Source organism: Oreochromis niloticus, linkage group LG7, assembly GCF_001858045.2.
Source record: "Oreochromis niloticus isolate F11D_XX linkage group LG7, O_niloticus_UMD_NMBU, whole genome shotgun sequence".
Classification (NCBI taxonomy): Eukaryota; Metazoa; Chordata; class Actinopteri; order Cichliformes; family Cichlidae; genus Oreochromis; species Oreochromis niloticus.
The window spans coordinates 21192412-21207279 of record NC_031972.2 but is presented as its reverse complement, the minus strand read 5'-3'; the positions used below and the strand labels follow the sequence as shown (position 1 = coordinate 21207279).

At 43.0% G+C, this 14868-nt stretch overlaps 1 protein-coding gene across 1 annotated transcript; it reads left to right on the top strand.

Annotated features, from left to right (window-relative positions):
* The first annotated feature begins 4813 nt into the window (after positions 1-4813).
* On the top strand, positions 4814-13881 carry LOC109202985 (ATP-dependent RNA helicase DDX54-like). The gene is made up of 13 exons (XM_019361998.2): positions 4814-4828; positions 7356-7433; positions 7761-7892; positions 7988-8198; positions 8300-8431; positions 8568-8789; positions 8905-8978; positions 9070-9270; positions 12808-12956; positions 13046-13159; positions 13250-13360; positions 13476-13566; positions 13730-13881. The coding sequence occupies exons 1-13, from the start codon at positions 4814-4816 to the stop codon at positions 13796-13798; spliced, it is 1599 nt and encodes a 532-aa protein (XP_019217543.1). The 3' UTR covers positions 13799-13881.
* Positions 13882-14868: the final 987 nt, after the last annotated feature.

Below are 14868 nucleotides of genomic sequence, written 5' to 3'. Positions count from 1 at the left end.
TATGTCTTATCAAACTGGGAAAATACAGATATTTGGTGCTTAATTTCAAGATTCAAAATTTCAAACTGTTTTTTGTCATGTGTCCAAAGAACAAAAAGGCATTTCTCTGTGCAATGAAATTCTTTCTTTGCTGTCCACACACAGATGCTGATTAATATGTACAATAGAAATACAACATATAAAATACAAATAGTACAAATAAATAAATGAAGACAAAAAGAAGACAAATATTGAAGTGTGAAACAGAGATGTGTGTAAAAGAGTAATGAGCTTAATATGCAGGATGACCTGATGTGCAAAAGTTATTATTACTGTTCAAAAATAGGTCAGCTGTCCATGAGCCTGATAGCAGTGGGGAAGAAGGAGTTGTTGAGTCTGGATGTTCTGGATTTCACACTTCTGAACCTTCGTCTCGAGGGCAGAAGTGTGAACAGTCCGTGTTGGGTGTGTGTGGGGTCTTTGAGGATGGAGGCAGCTCTCCTCTGGACTCTGGACTTGACCAGCTGTGTGGTGTTCGGTGTCCAGGTGAGGTCCTCAGAGATGTAGACGCCCAGGTATCTAAAACTGCTCACCCTCTCCACTTCAAGCCCTGGATAAACAGCGGTTGGTGAGGCCTCCTCTTCATCCTCGTGTCCACTATTATCTCCTTTGTCTTATCAGTGTTGAGGGTGAGGTTGTTGTCCTCACACCATGACACCAGACCGGCCACCTCTCTCCTGTAAGCTGCTTCTTCCCCTCCAGTGATGCGACCAATCAGTGCAGCGTCGCTCGCGAACTTCAAAATGATGTTATCTTTGTTGGAGGTGACACAGTCGTGGGTGTACAGGGTGTAGAGGATGGGACTGAGGACGCAACCTTGTGGAACGCCAGCGTTTGTAATAATGCTGGCTGAAGTCCTGTTGCCGATCCTGACGGACTGGGGCCTGCCAGTCAAAAAGTCCAGTAGCCAGCCACAGAGGGTGGGGTGCAGGCCGAGTGTTGCCAGCTTGTGAGTGAGTTTGTAAGGGATGACTGTATTGAAGGTGGAGCTGTAATCAACAAAAAGTACTTCGATGTATAAGTCTTTGTTTTCCAGATGGGAGAGGGAATAGTGAAGGGCAGCAGCAATGGCGTCTGATGTGTAATTTGGAGTACTTAGTTAGGTGCTGTATAAAAACCACATTAAATTCTGTAAACATGTCCTATTCACAATTATTTATCATTACTGTTCCCCAAGTGGTCTCATTTCAAAGTTCAAAGCGAGCATCGGAACGGGCAAGAAAGGCGACTTTTAATTGACTTTGAATGTGTTGTGGTTTTTGATATCAGATGGGCTGGGTTGAGAAACTGGCTTAGAATTCCTCTTGCCTTCAGCATGGCCATGCCCCTCTGACTTCTGGCATCAACAAGGCATTTTTACCCAGGGAAATGTTTATTTCGCTTTTCTGTTTGGACTATTCTCTGTAAATTCCTGAGAAAATCTGAGAAGATCAGGAGTGTCTGAAAGAGGTAAAATAGCCCATCTGTCACCAACAGCAATGCTGCCTTCAAAGTCACTTAAATCACCTTCCTTCTTTTTTCTGGTGTGTGATTGGCTGTTTAGATATGTGCATTAACAAGCAGCTGAATAGGTTAGTGGATAGTGAGTCTGTACTGTGTTATTGTATATTGTTTTTTCAGTTATTGCTCTGGTATAGAAGTTTTTTTTCTTCAAGTAATTTATTAATTTTAACATCTCTGCTTATGTAAAGTGCAGACCTAATAGTAAACATCATTATAAAATATAAAATATTTTTAATCTTGTCTGGTAAAGTTTTCTTTTTTTGTCAGTCACTTAGAATAGAATGCCTGTATTGTCACTATACGGTTGTACAATGAGATACAGAACATCTCCTACTCAGTGCAAACATGCTGGGGCAGCACTATATACATATGGACAGTATTAACAGAGGGAAAAATATATATATATAAAATGTACAAATATACAAGCCGGTTTTAAAAAAAGTAATATGTAATAATAAATAGTGTTGTGTATGTACAGTTGGGTTATTGCACATAGAATTTGGTATTGCACAGTGGTGGTTCATAGAGGACATGGGAAGAAAACAAATTGGGGGGGGGGGGGGGGGCTGTGTTATCGGTGCATGTGTGAGTTCAGGATGGTTATGGCTTCAGGGAAGAAACTGTATTTGAGTCTGTGGGCTTTTGTGCTGATGCACCTGTAGCACTTCCCTGAGGGAAGCAGGCTGAACATGTTGAAACCAGGGTGGGAGCTGTCCTTGATGATGTTTGCTGCTCTGCTGAGGCAGTGGGAGGAATAAATGTCCATCAGGGAGGGGAGAGGGCAGCCGATGATTTTTTGTGCTGTCTTGACTACACTCTGAAGCCTCGCTCTATCCGCCTTAGTGCAGCTGCCGTACCATACTGTGATGCAGTAGGTTAGCAGGCTCTCAATGGACGAGCGGTAGAAGGTCAGCAGCAGGTTGGAGTTCAGCTTGTACCTCCTGAGGACTCTCAGGAAGTGCAGCCACTGTTGGGCCTTCTTGACGACCGCTGAGATGTTGTCTGTCCAGGAGATGTCAGCAGAGATAAGGACACCAAGGAACCGGAAGGTGTGGACCCTCTCCACACACTCCCCGTTGATGTAAAGGGGGCTAAGTCAGTGCTGTGTCTCCTGAAGTCGATAATGAGCTCTTTGGTTTTCTTAGTGTTCAGTGCCAGGTTGTTTCTGAACACCAGGCTGCCAGCTTCAGGACTTCCTCTCTGTAGTCTGCCTCGTCTCCCTTTGAGATGAGTCCGACTACCGTGGTGTCATCAGCAAACTTGATGATGAGATTGTTGTTGTGGGTCGAACTGCAGTCGTGGGTGTAGAGAGAATACAGGAGGGGGCTCAGCACACAGCCCTGTGGGGAGCCGGTGCTCAGTGTGCGAGTGGAGGAGAGATGAGGGCCGAGTCTTACAGTCTGGGGCCGGTTTGTGAGAAAGTCCTTTATCCAGGCACATGTGAGAGGAGGGAGGCCAAGAGTGACCAGTTTGGTGATGAGGATGTCCGGGATGATTGTATTAAAGGCTGAGCTGTAGTCCACGAAGAGCATTCGGACGTAGCTCTGCCGCTGCTCTAGGTGACTCAGCACAGCGTGGAGGGCTGTGGCCATGGCGTCTTCTGTGGATCTGTTTGTGCGGTATGCAAACTGGTGGGGTCGAATTCTGGGGAGGTAATCCTTGATATGCTGAAGGACTAGTCTCTCAAAGCATTTCATGATTACCGGCGTGAGGGCCACAGGGCGGTAATCATTCAGGCTGGTGATGGGAGACTTCTTCGGCACTGGGATGATTGTGGCTGATTTTAGACAGGATGGGATGGCTGCCTGATCCAGTGAGAAGTTGAAGAGTCTGGTGAAGATGAGGGTGAGCTGGTGGGCACATGCTCTTAGTACCTTGCCAGGTACTAAGGGAAGGAAAGGACATTTAGGGAAGGAAAGTTTGAAGAAAGGAAATTTGACATGTATGTTGAAAAATAACTGTGACATTGACGACCTTTATTATAACTGTATTGGGCATGTTCACTTAACCAACAAAAATAACAAACCAACAAAATAAGAAATATAATTCATGTTTTATAAAAAGCCACAATGACCAAGTCATCAGTTACTTTATATGCCTATAATATCCACATTTATTTTTATTCATAAAATTGGAAATTACTAGATAAATTTACAAAAGAAATTAAATGTAGTTCAATTCAGTTTTATGCAATGGGGCCAAATCACAACAGCAGTATTAGATCAAATTTTAATTTGGTCCATCTGGATGTGATTATAATGCTCCTGTTGTTTCGGGATGATATGCATGCATACCATTTATTGATTGCTGCTGGCTCCTGGCTCATGAAGACTTGAGGCTTACAGTTGTCTGTGTGAATGCAGCTGAAGATGAAAATGCAGCTGAAGATGAAAAACAATTGATTGGTGCAAACACAACACATGGAGATGGAGCACTGTCATAATTCCCAGTAGTGGGCTCTTTATATCACACCCGTTCATAAAACGCATCAACTTATCTTTCTGTGGGTAAAGTAAGCAGATCTTGTGTTTAATGCACTTTTTATAACAGAGGCCAAAACTGAACCCGGTACTCATGTTGTGATTTAAATCCTGAATGCATTTTAATTTGTTAGTATCACTTTAAGCCTCAGTTACTTGTTAAAAGAGAGAGAGAGAGAGAAAATAAGGCTACATATAATTACCAACTAAAGCAGTGCATACAATATAAAATCTAGCTAAACCAATAACTCAAATAAAATGCATTATATTTCTACAGTGAATGTAGCATGTAGAAACGCGATCATGCAATATGAAGAAAATATAAGCGATTGTCCATTAACCTTATTTTTACATGCACACACATCTACAAATATTTATTTGGGCTTTGGAACATGATCATATTCTACAAAATGAACCATAGATGTATTTACAGATATTATTATTCATTGTATCTGTATATTTACATGTACATGTACGATAAGCATGAACACCCTGTGGAATTTATCTTGTCCATTGAACTCACAATCAGCACATGATAGATATAACGGGGCATAAAAGCCATTCATGCACTTACATGCAAAAAGAGACTTTTAGAATTAAATAAAATGTTCATTTTTGTATTAAAAGAACCATTAAAATGAAGCTTACAAATGTGTGTCACTGGGCAAACTTAATCAGCGTGTTATTAAAATTTTGCAGTCCTTTGTTGAGAAACCAATATTAAGCTCCGAACAAAAAGAGAAAATTGTTTGGTTTTATGTGGTAAAAAAACTGGAATTTATCTGGTAAATATGATTAAAACCAGGGTAGTGCAGTTGCTTTTATCCCAAATATATGTTCCAGTCTGTTTTATGAAATGTTGTGTATAACTAAAGAAGTAATGTTTTCTTTACACATTGGGTTCATCTAAAAAATTAACCCTCCACGGTGTAGGTTCTCAAGTTTTTCTGGCTTATTTTCTCATCATAAAACATATTCATTCAACTTAGCTTCCATGTTTTTTAGCATCTAAAGGCAAATAATCCTAATTATATTCACACCGGTGTATACAAACTTTTTTCCCAGGCCTGACAGAACCTGTTCTTTTTTTTTTTTTTTTTTTTAACCTGTCCCGTTTGGTTCTTTTGCCATCAGAATTATTGTCTAAAGGCGAAGAAAGATGCCCAACGGATTTACTTTACCAAATGGACCATCCCAGCCTTGCCGTAATGGTCCATTTGATTCACCTTTTATTGTTTATTTTATTTTCACTTGCTGAATACGGGACAGACTTGACTGGTGGAAAGAAAGGGGAGAAAGAAAGAGGGAAAGGGAAAAAAAAAAAACCTGAGAAGAGGGACGGGGAAAAGGGCAAAAACAAAAACCAACAGAATAAGCAGACAAAAAATACATATATCGATCACCTGGATCACCTGTTGAGAAAGAAAAAGAAAGCAAGCAGAAGAAACGAGAGTAATAAACAAGATCACAATGATATATGGGAATATGACAGTAAATACTAAATATTAAACATTATGGTGCAGCACGTGAGATCGACAGCGCAGTGTGTGCTTTGAGGTAGGAGCCAAAAAGGGTGTAGTTTGTGTGTGTGATCACCTGTGTGTACACCTGTGAGCATGAACGCGCTTGTTTTTAAAAGGTTCCTTCATGTAATGATCTGCTAGAGGGTGTGGGGGCCACTGCCCCGTCCTCCAGGGCATGAAGCAGGTATGGAGGAGATCAAAACTCCAGACATCCAGAGGCCCCCAGAACACAAGAGACCAAGGAAGACCAACAGAGGGGCAGCCGCGTCACTATCCCAGAAAGAGCTGAGGAGAGTCCCAGATGAGGGGTCACTCAGCAGCCGCGGAGCAGAAGCCGGGGGGGCTGCAGTGACGTGCCCGTGAGCTCCGCCGGCAGCCAGCTGTGCCTGAGTGACCGAGCCCCGGGCCGAGAGGCCAAGGGCACCCCATCCCCGAAGTGGCCCGAGCGAGCCCCAGGCTCCATGCCCCGATAAGCAGCCGCCAAGGAGTGAGCCGGTGGGTACCTGGGCGCCCACCCCCGGACACAAAGAACCACCAACGCACCGATGTCTGAGGGCGTCTGCCACCGGCAGGGGAAGTGGTGGGGGGAGATGGGCCTCCAAACCTTGGAGGGCCTGAGATGTCCCCAGAGAGGTGGCGTCTGATACCCAACCTGACATATAGACACAGACAAACAGGCACACACAGATACAAACATCTATTCCCACCCTCATGCTCTCATATACAATTACTCAACACTCACCCAACGTGGAGACAGACATAGAGAGACACTGTACACACAATCACACTCCCCAAGCGTACTCTAAGCCCCGGGTCTAGGTACCCTTGCCCCTGGAGGGGGAAACTGCGCCCAGACCCAGGTGGTGTTACCCTTTTCCCTGCGGTGGGGAGAAGCAGACTGCCCTGACTCCGCAGCAGCAGGGAGGCCCCACATTCCAGACCCCAGTCGGACGGCCAACTCCTCCTCCTAGCCCCCCGCTCCAGCAGGCTGCAGAGAACGGGGGTGTAGGAAGACTCCAAACCTCCCTCCACCCGCTCATATGTAGTGTTGATGTATGTGTGTTCTAAGGTGCATTTAAAACCCAGGAGGGCATGGAGCTACCTGCCAGAGCAGCAGGTAAGCGTATAGCCCTCCTGCTAGCCCTCAATGTCTACGTGTATTTAAAATTGAGAGGTGGGCAACGACGCCAGGGGTGAAGTGTACACCCTGATGGTAATTTGGAATCCGTGTAGCGTGCCCACCCCCAAGATCCTATATGTATGTGTAATGAGAGTGTGAGTAATGTGAATGTCTAAGTTGTGGGATAAATTGAGGCAGAGGCAGCCAGAAGGGGACAGAGGGGGGGATGTCTCCTCTGCACCCTGGTGACACACCCCTACCCCAAGGCCCTGCATGTGTGGGTGATTGTGGTGGAGCGGGAAGAGGGAGGCAGCTGGAGATGGGGAGGGAAGGAAGGGAGGGGCAAGTGACCCCTCCCTGGGGCCAGCTCCCCCGCTGACCCCAGTAGGCACCCCCATACTCTGCAACCCGCCAGGGAAAGGGGGGCCCAGGCCCATCCGGACCGGGGCCAGTGCAGCAACGCCGCCCGGCCCCACAGAGCCCGGGACAGTCCACCTGACCCCACCACAGAGAAAACTGCACCCACCCCATCATCCACTCATCTTCCAGACTACACAAGACAATAGACGCCCAGGCTGAGATCTTCCTCCACCTCTCCTGTATCTCCCCCTCCTGCAGAGAGAGTTCCTGAAGAGAGGAAATCTCCTGCAGGATTTGACAACCTCCCCCACCAGTTGAAGAGCCCCCCAGGTGGTTCGATGCACAGGCGGCACAGAACCTGTTCTGATTCGTTTGGATGTGGATTCTAAGCTCAGTGATCAGATCAAGGTAAAAGGCAGAACTTGCTTTTGTTTTATTTACCTTTTGTTTAATCTCAGAAATTAGATGGAAGGTTTTGATACATTTTTAACAACCTCAGTACAGGATTATTGCATCTACTCTACATGCTAACTTATGCCAAATCAGCTTCTGTGTCAGTGTCTTGGTCTTTCTACTTGGCGCTCTGTCTTCAGACACTTGCTATTCAAACCTTTTGTATTCTTCTCCTGGAAATGTTGAATGATTTAAATGTAAAGCCCAAAGCAAAAGTCCTTACAGTCACCTGGATGTTTCCATGGCTTTGAGCATGTTTTCATTTCTTCTAACTTCCATCAGCTGTCATTCTTCCACCTGCGTGTGGATGACAAGCCGGCTCTGCTGCTCCACCTCCTGAGGAACGTAGTAAAGCCTCAGGAACAGACAGTGGTCTTTGCTGCCACCAAACACCATGTGGAGTACCTAAAGGAGGTAAGATAACAGTGTAGCATAGATTTGTGAAAATGTTAAATATTGTTTAAAAAACTAGAGCTTTAGTTGACTTCTTATTTTTTTCTGATGTCCAGCTGCTGTCGTCAGAAGGTTTAGAGTGTGCCTACATCTACAGTGCCCTTGATCAGACTGCCAGGAAGATCAACATTGGGAAATTTGTGCACCGGAAAGCCATGGTGCTTCTGGTGACTGATGTTGCTGCTCGTGGTATAGACATCGCCCTGCTGGATAATGTCATCAATTACAACTTCCCCTCCAAGGCCAAACTCTTCTTGCACAGAGTTGGTGAGCAGCTGTATGCAGAATGAACAAAGTGATTCAGACTGTTGAATTTGAAATGATTAGGCCAGCATTACGAGTATTTTTTCCCCTGTCTTTTCCATCAGGGCGTGTGGGACGAGCGGGCCGAAGTGGCACAGCCTATAGTCTGATTTGTCCTGATGAAATGCCTTATGTCTATGACCTCTACCTCTTCCTAGGGCGACCAGTTCAGTTTGCTTCACCTGAACACACACAAGGTAGACTCTACTGCATGCCTGTCAGATGAACAGTTTAACTGATGTGCTACACATTTGAGGTTGCTAATAAACTTTATTTAGTGCTCTTTTTATCTGTCACTGTATTGAAATGTCTGCATTTCTTTTCGTACTCCAGATTCAGAAGGTGTGTTTGGTCGAGTCCCTCAGAGGATCTTGGATGATGAAAGTGCTCATGTGATCACGTCTCATGAAAACTCGCTGGACCTGCAAAATCTGCTCCGTGTCTCAGAGAACGCCTACAAGCAGTACCTCAAGTCGCGGCCAAACCCCTCGCCGGAGTCCATCAGACGGGTTAAAAACATAGATCTGTCCAGCATGGGTGTCCATCCAGTACTCGGTAAGTTCAAAGGAGGATAAATTATAACAAGAAGAGAGAAATTATGAAAATAATCAAAAGGAATAGTGAGGAACTGATGGCAGTTAAGTAAGAGAATTTGATTTAATTGTTTCAGGGTGTGGTCTGGAAAAAATGGAACTGGAGTGCCTTCAAATAGTCGATGCCATCAAGAGCTACAAATCCAAAGCGGTGAGTTTGATGCAGACACGTCACAGCGCTGCATTTTCTGGTAAAATGTGTTCTAATAAGCAAAGAAACATATAATTCTCTCCTGAAATAGACCATCTTCGAAATCAACTCCAGTAGTAAGACACCAGCCAGTGAGGTGATGCGGGCCAAACGCTCTAAAGACACTCGGCTAGTGGACAAATTCAGCAAGCAGAGAGAGGACCGAGCTGCAGAAAGCAGGCTGCAGCAGCCAATCAACCCCACCACTACTGCTGACTGTGACATCACAGAAAAGGAGGAGAGTGATCTAAATGTAAGCATGGGTGAAGTATTGTTTCTTTCTTTCCTCCCTGCATCGTTGTAGTTGCAGGTTCAGATCAGTTTCATAAAGGATTAAGCACACACATTGAACTCCAGGAAATCATAAATCAAAATATGGATATTACCTGTCCACAGATTCATGGTGACGTAACTGCTCTTTTAACTGTTTGGTGACTTCGATTTGTTTTGTGATTGTAGAAATGGTTTACATGAGCTTTTAGCTGAGATTCAGAGGTTTCTGCAGCACTTATATTTCTGACCTCTTGTTATAACCGATTAAATGCGATCTCCTCCCTTTTGCCCCCATTTTTGATGGTGTGGGTGCAAATGATCAGGCATGACGTTCTCATAATAAATGAGATAAGATACTGCAAATAATTATTTCTGCATTTGTGATTGAAATGAATTGAAAATGTGTATGCAATGATACAGTTTTAAAGATTTGGCCTAAATAATTTCTCGAGTGAATGAGCCTAAACATGATGACCTAATCAGTGACACCGTGTCACCTGTGACACACACACACACACACACACACACACACACACACACACACACACACACACACACACACACACACACACACACACACGTATGACTTTGGCGGTTTGAGCTGAAACAATTTCAGTGTTTCAAACCATGTTCCAGGGTTTTTCCTTCACCATTTATGAGGTTTCAAGAAGAAAATAAGCGACAGATATGAATGTTTTTGAAAAATTCTGAAAAGATTAGACAAAAATACACAAAAGATAAATTCAATTGGTTTATTATAAACAAGCAAGTCAAAAAAAGTTAAACAAGTAAATAATGAAACAAGGTAAAACGAAGTAAGAACAAAAATGTTAAACAAGTAACTAATGAAACAAGGTAAAACGAAGTAAGAACAAAAGTGTTAAACAAGTAACAATGAAACAAGGTAAAACGAAGTAAGAACAAAAGTGTTAAACAAGTAACTAATGAAACAAGGTAAAACGAAGTAAGAACAAAATGTTAAACAAGTAACTAATGAAACAAGGTAAAACGAAGTAAGAACAAAATGTTAAACAAGTAACTAATGAAACAAGGTAAAACGAAGTAAGAACAAAAATGTTAAACAAGTAACTAATGAAACAAGGTAAAAGAGAGAAAACCCCAACAATCCCCTCTGAGCAAGCACTAGGCGACAGTGGGGAGGAAAAACTGCCTTTAAACGGGCAGAAACCTCCGGCAGAACCAGGCTCAGGAGGGGACAGTCAACTGCCGGGACTGGTTGGGGGAAGGACAGAGGTGGAGCAAGATGAGGCTACATCAGGTGAAGCAGCAGAGTCCCTCCTCCAGGGCAAGCGGAAGCATTTTTTCTTTTTTTTCATGGACTTTTCCACAAGCGCCTTTTTCTCCAAGATGAGGGTTCTTAGCTGATCGATTGTTTCTGCGTTTTGCTTGTCAAGTTTCTTGCATGTTTGCTCCACCTCTTCTAATGCTGCTTGTTTTTCTTCAAGCTTTTCTTTGAGTTCTTTGGATGTTGCCTCCTGCATTAGCTTGTCCTTGTGCATGTCTGCATTTCTCTCTTGTACTTCTTTGTACATGTCTTCTAACTCCTCATTTCTTCTGTGGATGTCTTGGAGAGTACGCTGCAGGTCGTCATGTATTTTGTCTTGGTGTTGCTTTTGCGCCTGCATTTCAGTGTGTTTGCGCTTCAAGTTGTTGTATTCCAACAATATCCCCTTAGTGAGCTCGGAGTTGTTTCTCGCCATGTGATCAATCCTTTTCTGCATCTGTGAGCATCTTTTGTCCAGTTTTTCCTTTTCCCCTTCTAGTTCACTTGTTTTGTTCTTCAGTTCATTACAAAACTGTTGCAGTTTTAGATTTTTACCCTCAAAGTCTTTGACAATACGTTTCTCTTCTTTCAATGTTTCTTGCTGTTGCACTTTCTCTTGAAGAAGGACTTTATTTTGGCACAGTGCTTCATCCAACTTTTCTTTCAGCATTCTGTATTTTTCCTCCGTGACTTTGAGTTTGTGCTGCAAGTCTATTTGCTTTGTCTCCTGTTCTTCCTTCTGTTGGAGGATTTCTTTATTTTTTTTCACAGCTTCATCGAACTTGGTTTGGAGCAGCTGATTCATTTGGTCCATATATTGGAGATCCCATTCTGTCTTCTCAACAGTAGCTTTGCTGTCTTGAAGCTGGTTGGACATCTCCTTTAGTTCCGCCGTCTTCTGCTTGTTTTCTTTAATCAAGAAGACGATCTGCTCTCGGGCTTGTCCAAACCTGATTCCCCAGCCCTCATTAATAATTTCTATGTCGGGCTGGCGTTGTTGTCTTTCCTCCAGGTTTTTATTTTGCGCTTCCATCTGTCTACACTTCTCCTCCAGTTGAAGTTTCTCTTCTTCAACTTTTTGAATTTTATTCTGGAGGTGGTAGTTTTCCTTCCTACTGTCATGTAATGCCCTTTGGATGGATAAGAGGTCATTTGGGGAAATTGGCCGGCCACGCCAGGAAGGAGAAGCGGCGTGTTCATTTTGTTTTGGCTGGTGTCTTGTTGGATACATGTTGAAGGTTGTACACGACGACTCTGAAAAGCTTTCCAAAACTTTCTGTGGTGAACGTTTGAAGGCTGCACACACAAATGCTGCGAAGAAACGAACTAAGAATAGCTGTGTCTCACCCCTATTTGTGGAAAAAACTTCAAAGGATTAAAGGTTCTTAAGGCGACCTTGTGACATCATCACTCCGTGAGCCAATGAGATTGTCGTGTGAAATTTTGGAATGGGGATATTTTTTTTTAAACTGTTTTCAAATTTAACTTAATATTTGACTGTTTCTTAAATGACCTGTTTAGCTGATTAAGAAATTAATTGCCACGAACATACCTAATGTTATATAACAGACAACAGAAAAACAGACATTTTTCTGTTTTATTTAAATTTTTTTAATTATCCTACTTTTTATAAGAGGGAACATTATTTAAAGAATATGTATTTAATTAAAAAACTCTCTATTCATCTAAAGGGTATAACAAAAAGGTGAGCTTCCTGCTCGAAAATGAAATGACCAAAATAAATGGAGTATTTCTCTGCAATTACAAACTTTGTGTAAACAATCTTGGTTTCAAAATAAAGCTAACCCTTGTGAGATGTCATCAGAGGTGTAAATATTACTGCAGATGTTACTATGTCAAAGTCTCACAATTGTCTTTTGTTTATTTATATAGGCAAGACCTACTTTTCACTTTTTTGCTTTGCTTTATGTTCTTAAGTGTATTAGTTCGCCAGCAGCAAGAACATGTACTAGTGTCAATAATAATAGTACGGTGGATTAGAAACCTGCTCACAAGTTGAATAAACACCCAGGATTGTTTCATCATTTTCATTCAAAACCAACATTTGAGTCAAAAAGAGAAAGTTGTTTGTGCTGTCTGATGGAGATGAAGCAAAATAAAATGCAGTTTTGATGTAGCTGATGTTGTATACAAACTAGAAGAGGAAGATAGTAGGATCTCTGTATCATGTTTTGTCACTTTGTACCATGTAATTCTTTCCATTTCCACCAGGGGGTGTTTTCAGAGGTGGTAGGTGGTAAAAGAAGAGGTCAGCAGGAAGATGGTGAAGAACGACCAAAGACCAAGAAAAAAAGGCAGTCAGGCAAAGATGAAGAGTATTATATCCCTTACAGACCTAAAGACTTTGACTCTGAGAGAGGGTGAGGCATTAAACTGTTGCATCTGTTTCTTTAAAAAATGTGAATGGCTTTGTGTTTTATGCGTTTTGTCCTGTGTTACGCGTCGACAGGTTGAGTCTCGGTGGAGAGGGCAGTGCTTTTGAACAGCAGGCCTCTTCAGCTGTCCTTGATCTCATGGGAGATGAAGGCGATCGCCTTAACCAGCAGAAAAAAATGATGAAATGGTACAAATTTCCCTATGTTTGACTCAATATCCATAAATGGTCATTTAAAACTACAATTTAAAGTCTTTTTTCCCCCCTTTGTTTTATTAGGGACCGTAAGAAGAAGCGTTTTGTGAGAGAAACGGGAAAAGAAGACCAGAAGAAGAAGATCAAAACAGACAGCTGTCAGGTTATCAGTAACAAGAAGAACAGGAAGAACTTTTATCCTTCCAACAAAAAGCTTCTCTGTGTGCTGCTCTTAATGACCCTCTTCTCTACTCCTATGACAATGTTAAGCTGTACTGTGAAGATGTTGTATCACTTGACAACATGTCAGTTATGAGGAGTGGAAGAAAAATACAAGATTGATGATACAGGATCTGGATCAGACGGAGAAACAGGCGGAGGAGGCAGGAAGCCAGCAAGAGGTAGGACGGCATCAAAATGAATAGCACAAACACGTCTGCCTGTTAAATATAGACCATCAGCCGCCATGTTTTAACTCAAGTCTAAAAGTAAATACTTAACGTCACTCTTCCAGCCTTGCAAGCTATAACCTCCAACCTCTTTGTTGTGTCGTGCCTCTCCCAGGTCGTGGCCGTGGCCGACGAGGTCCAAACGTACAGAGCTCCGGTGACCACAAAGCACGCTCGGAGCTGAAAACAAAGGATCAGATCATGAAGCAGCGCAAGAAAAAGCAGACGCACCAGTTCCTGCAGGGCGGGGGGATGAGCAAGCTCCGCTCCAAGAAAAAAAGTGGCTCGGAGAAGTGAAAAAGTCAGGTTTTGGAAGGGGTGGCCATAAGAAAGGCAAGCTGAGGAAGAAGCTGTGAGGAGGACAGAGGGTTGATGGTGTGGAGGACATCACGAGGAAGTAAGCGTCAGAATCACCTGAGAACATCACCAAAGATTTTCCTGGCGCTTTGTGTGACTGTAGATTAAGGAGACAATGATTTGTGCATCTTTACGCTGCAGAAATGCACGTCACTTCTTCCTTGATGGCCTGCTGAACTCTGCGTTTGCCACAGAGTTATGTTTAATTATGATCCACTAACCTGGATTTACTACTTGTAAGCATGTTGGCAGTCTAATAAAAGTGTTTTGGAGTACTGAAATATGTCTTATCAAACTGGGAAAATACAGATATTTGGTGCTTAATTTCAAGATTCAAAATTCAAACTGTTTTTGTCATGTGTCCAAAGAACAAAAAGGCATTTCTCTGTGCAATGAAATTCTTTCTTTGCTGTCCACACACAGATGCTGATTAATATGTACAATAGAAATACAACATATAAAATACAAATAGTAAAAATAAATAAATGAAGACAAAAAGAAGACAAAATATTGAAGTGTGAAACAGAGATGTGTGTAAAAGAGTAATGAGCTTAATATGCAGGATGACCTGATGTGCAAAAGTTATTATTACTGTTCAAAAATAGGTCAGCTGTCCATGAGCCTGATAGCAGTGGGGAAGAAGGAGTTGTTGAGTCTGGATGTTCTGGATTTCACACTTCTGAACCTTCGTCTCGAGGGCAGAAGTGTGAACAGTCCGTGTTGGGTGTGTGTGGGGTCTTTGAGGATGGAGGCAGCTCTCCTCTGGACTCTGGACTTGACCAGCTGTGTGGTGTTCGGTGTCCAGGTGAGGTCCTCAGAGATGTAGACGCCCAGGTATCTAAAGCTGCTCACCCTCTCCACTTCAAGCCCTGGATAAACAGCGGTTGGTGAGGCCTC

What these genes read in the sequence shown, in the direction of transcription:
- LOC109202985 (XM_019361998.2), top strand. An exon ending in GGGTGTCCATCCAGTACTCG is followed by an intron (nt 8,790 to 8,904) that starts GTAAGTTCAAAG and finishes TAATTGTTTCAG; the next exon opens with GGTGTGGTCTGGAAAAAATG. An exon ending in AGGCAGGAAGCCAGCAAGAG is followed by an intron (nt 13,567 to 13,729) that starts GTAGGACGGCAT and finishes TGCCTCTCCCAG; the next exon opens with GTCGTGGCCGTGGCCGACGA.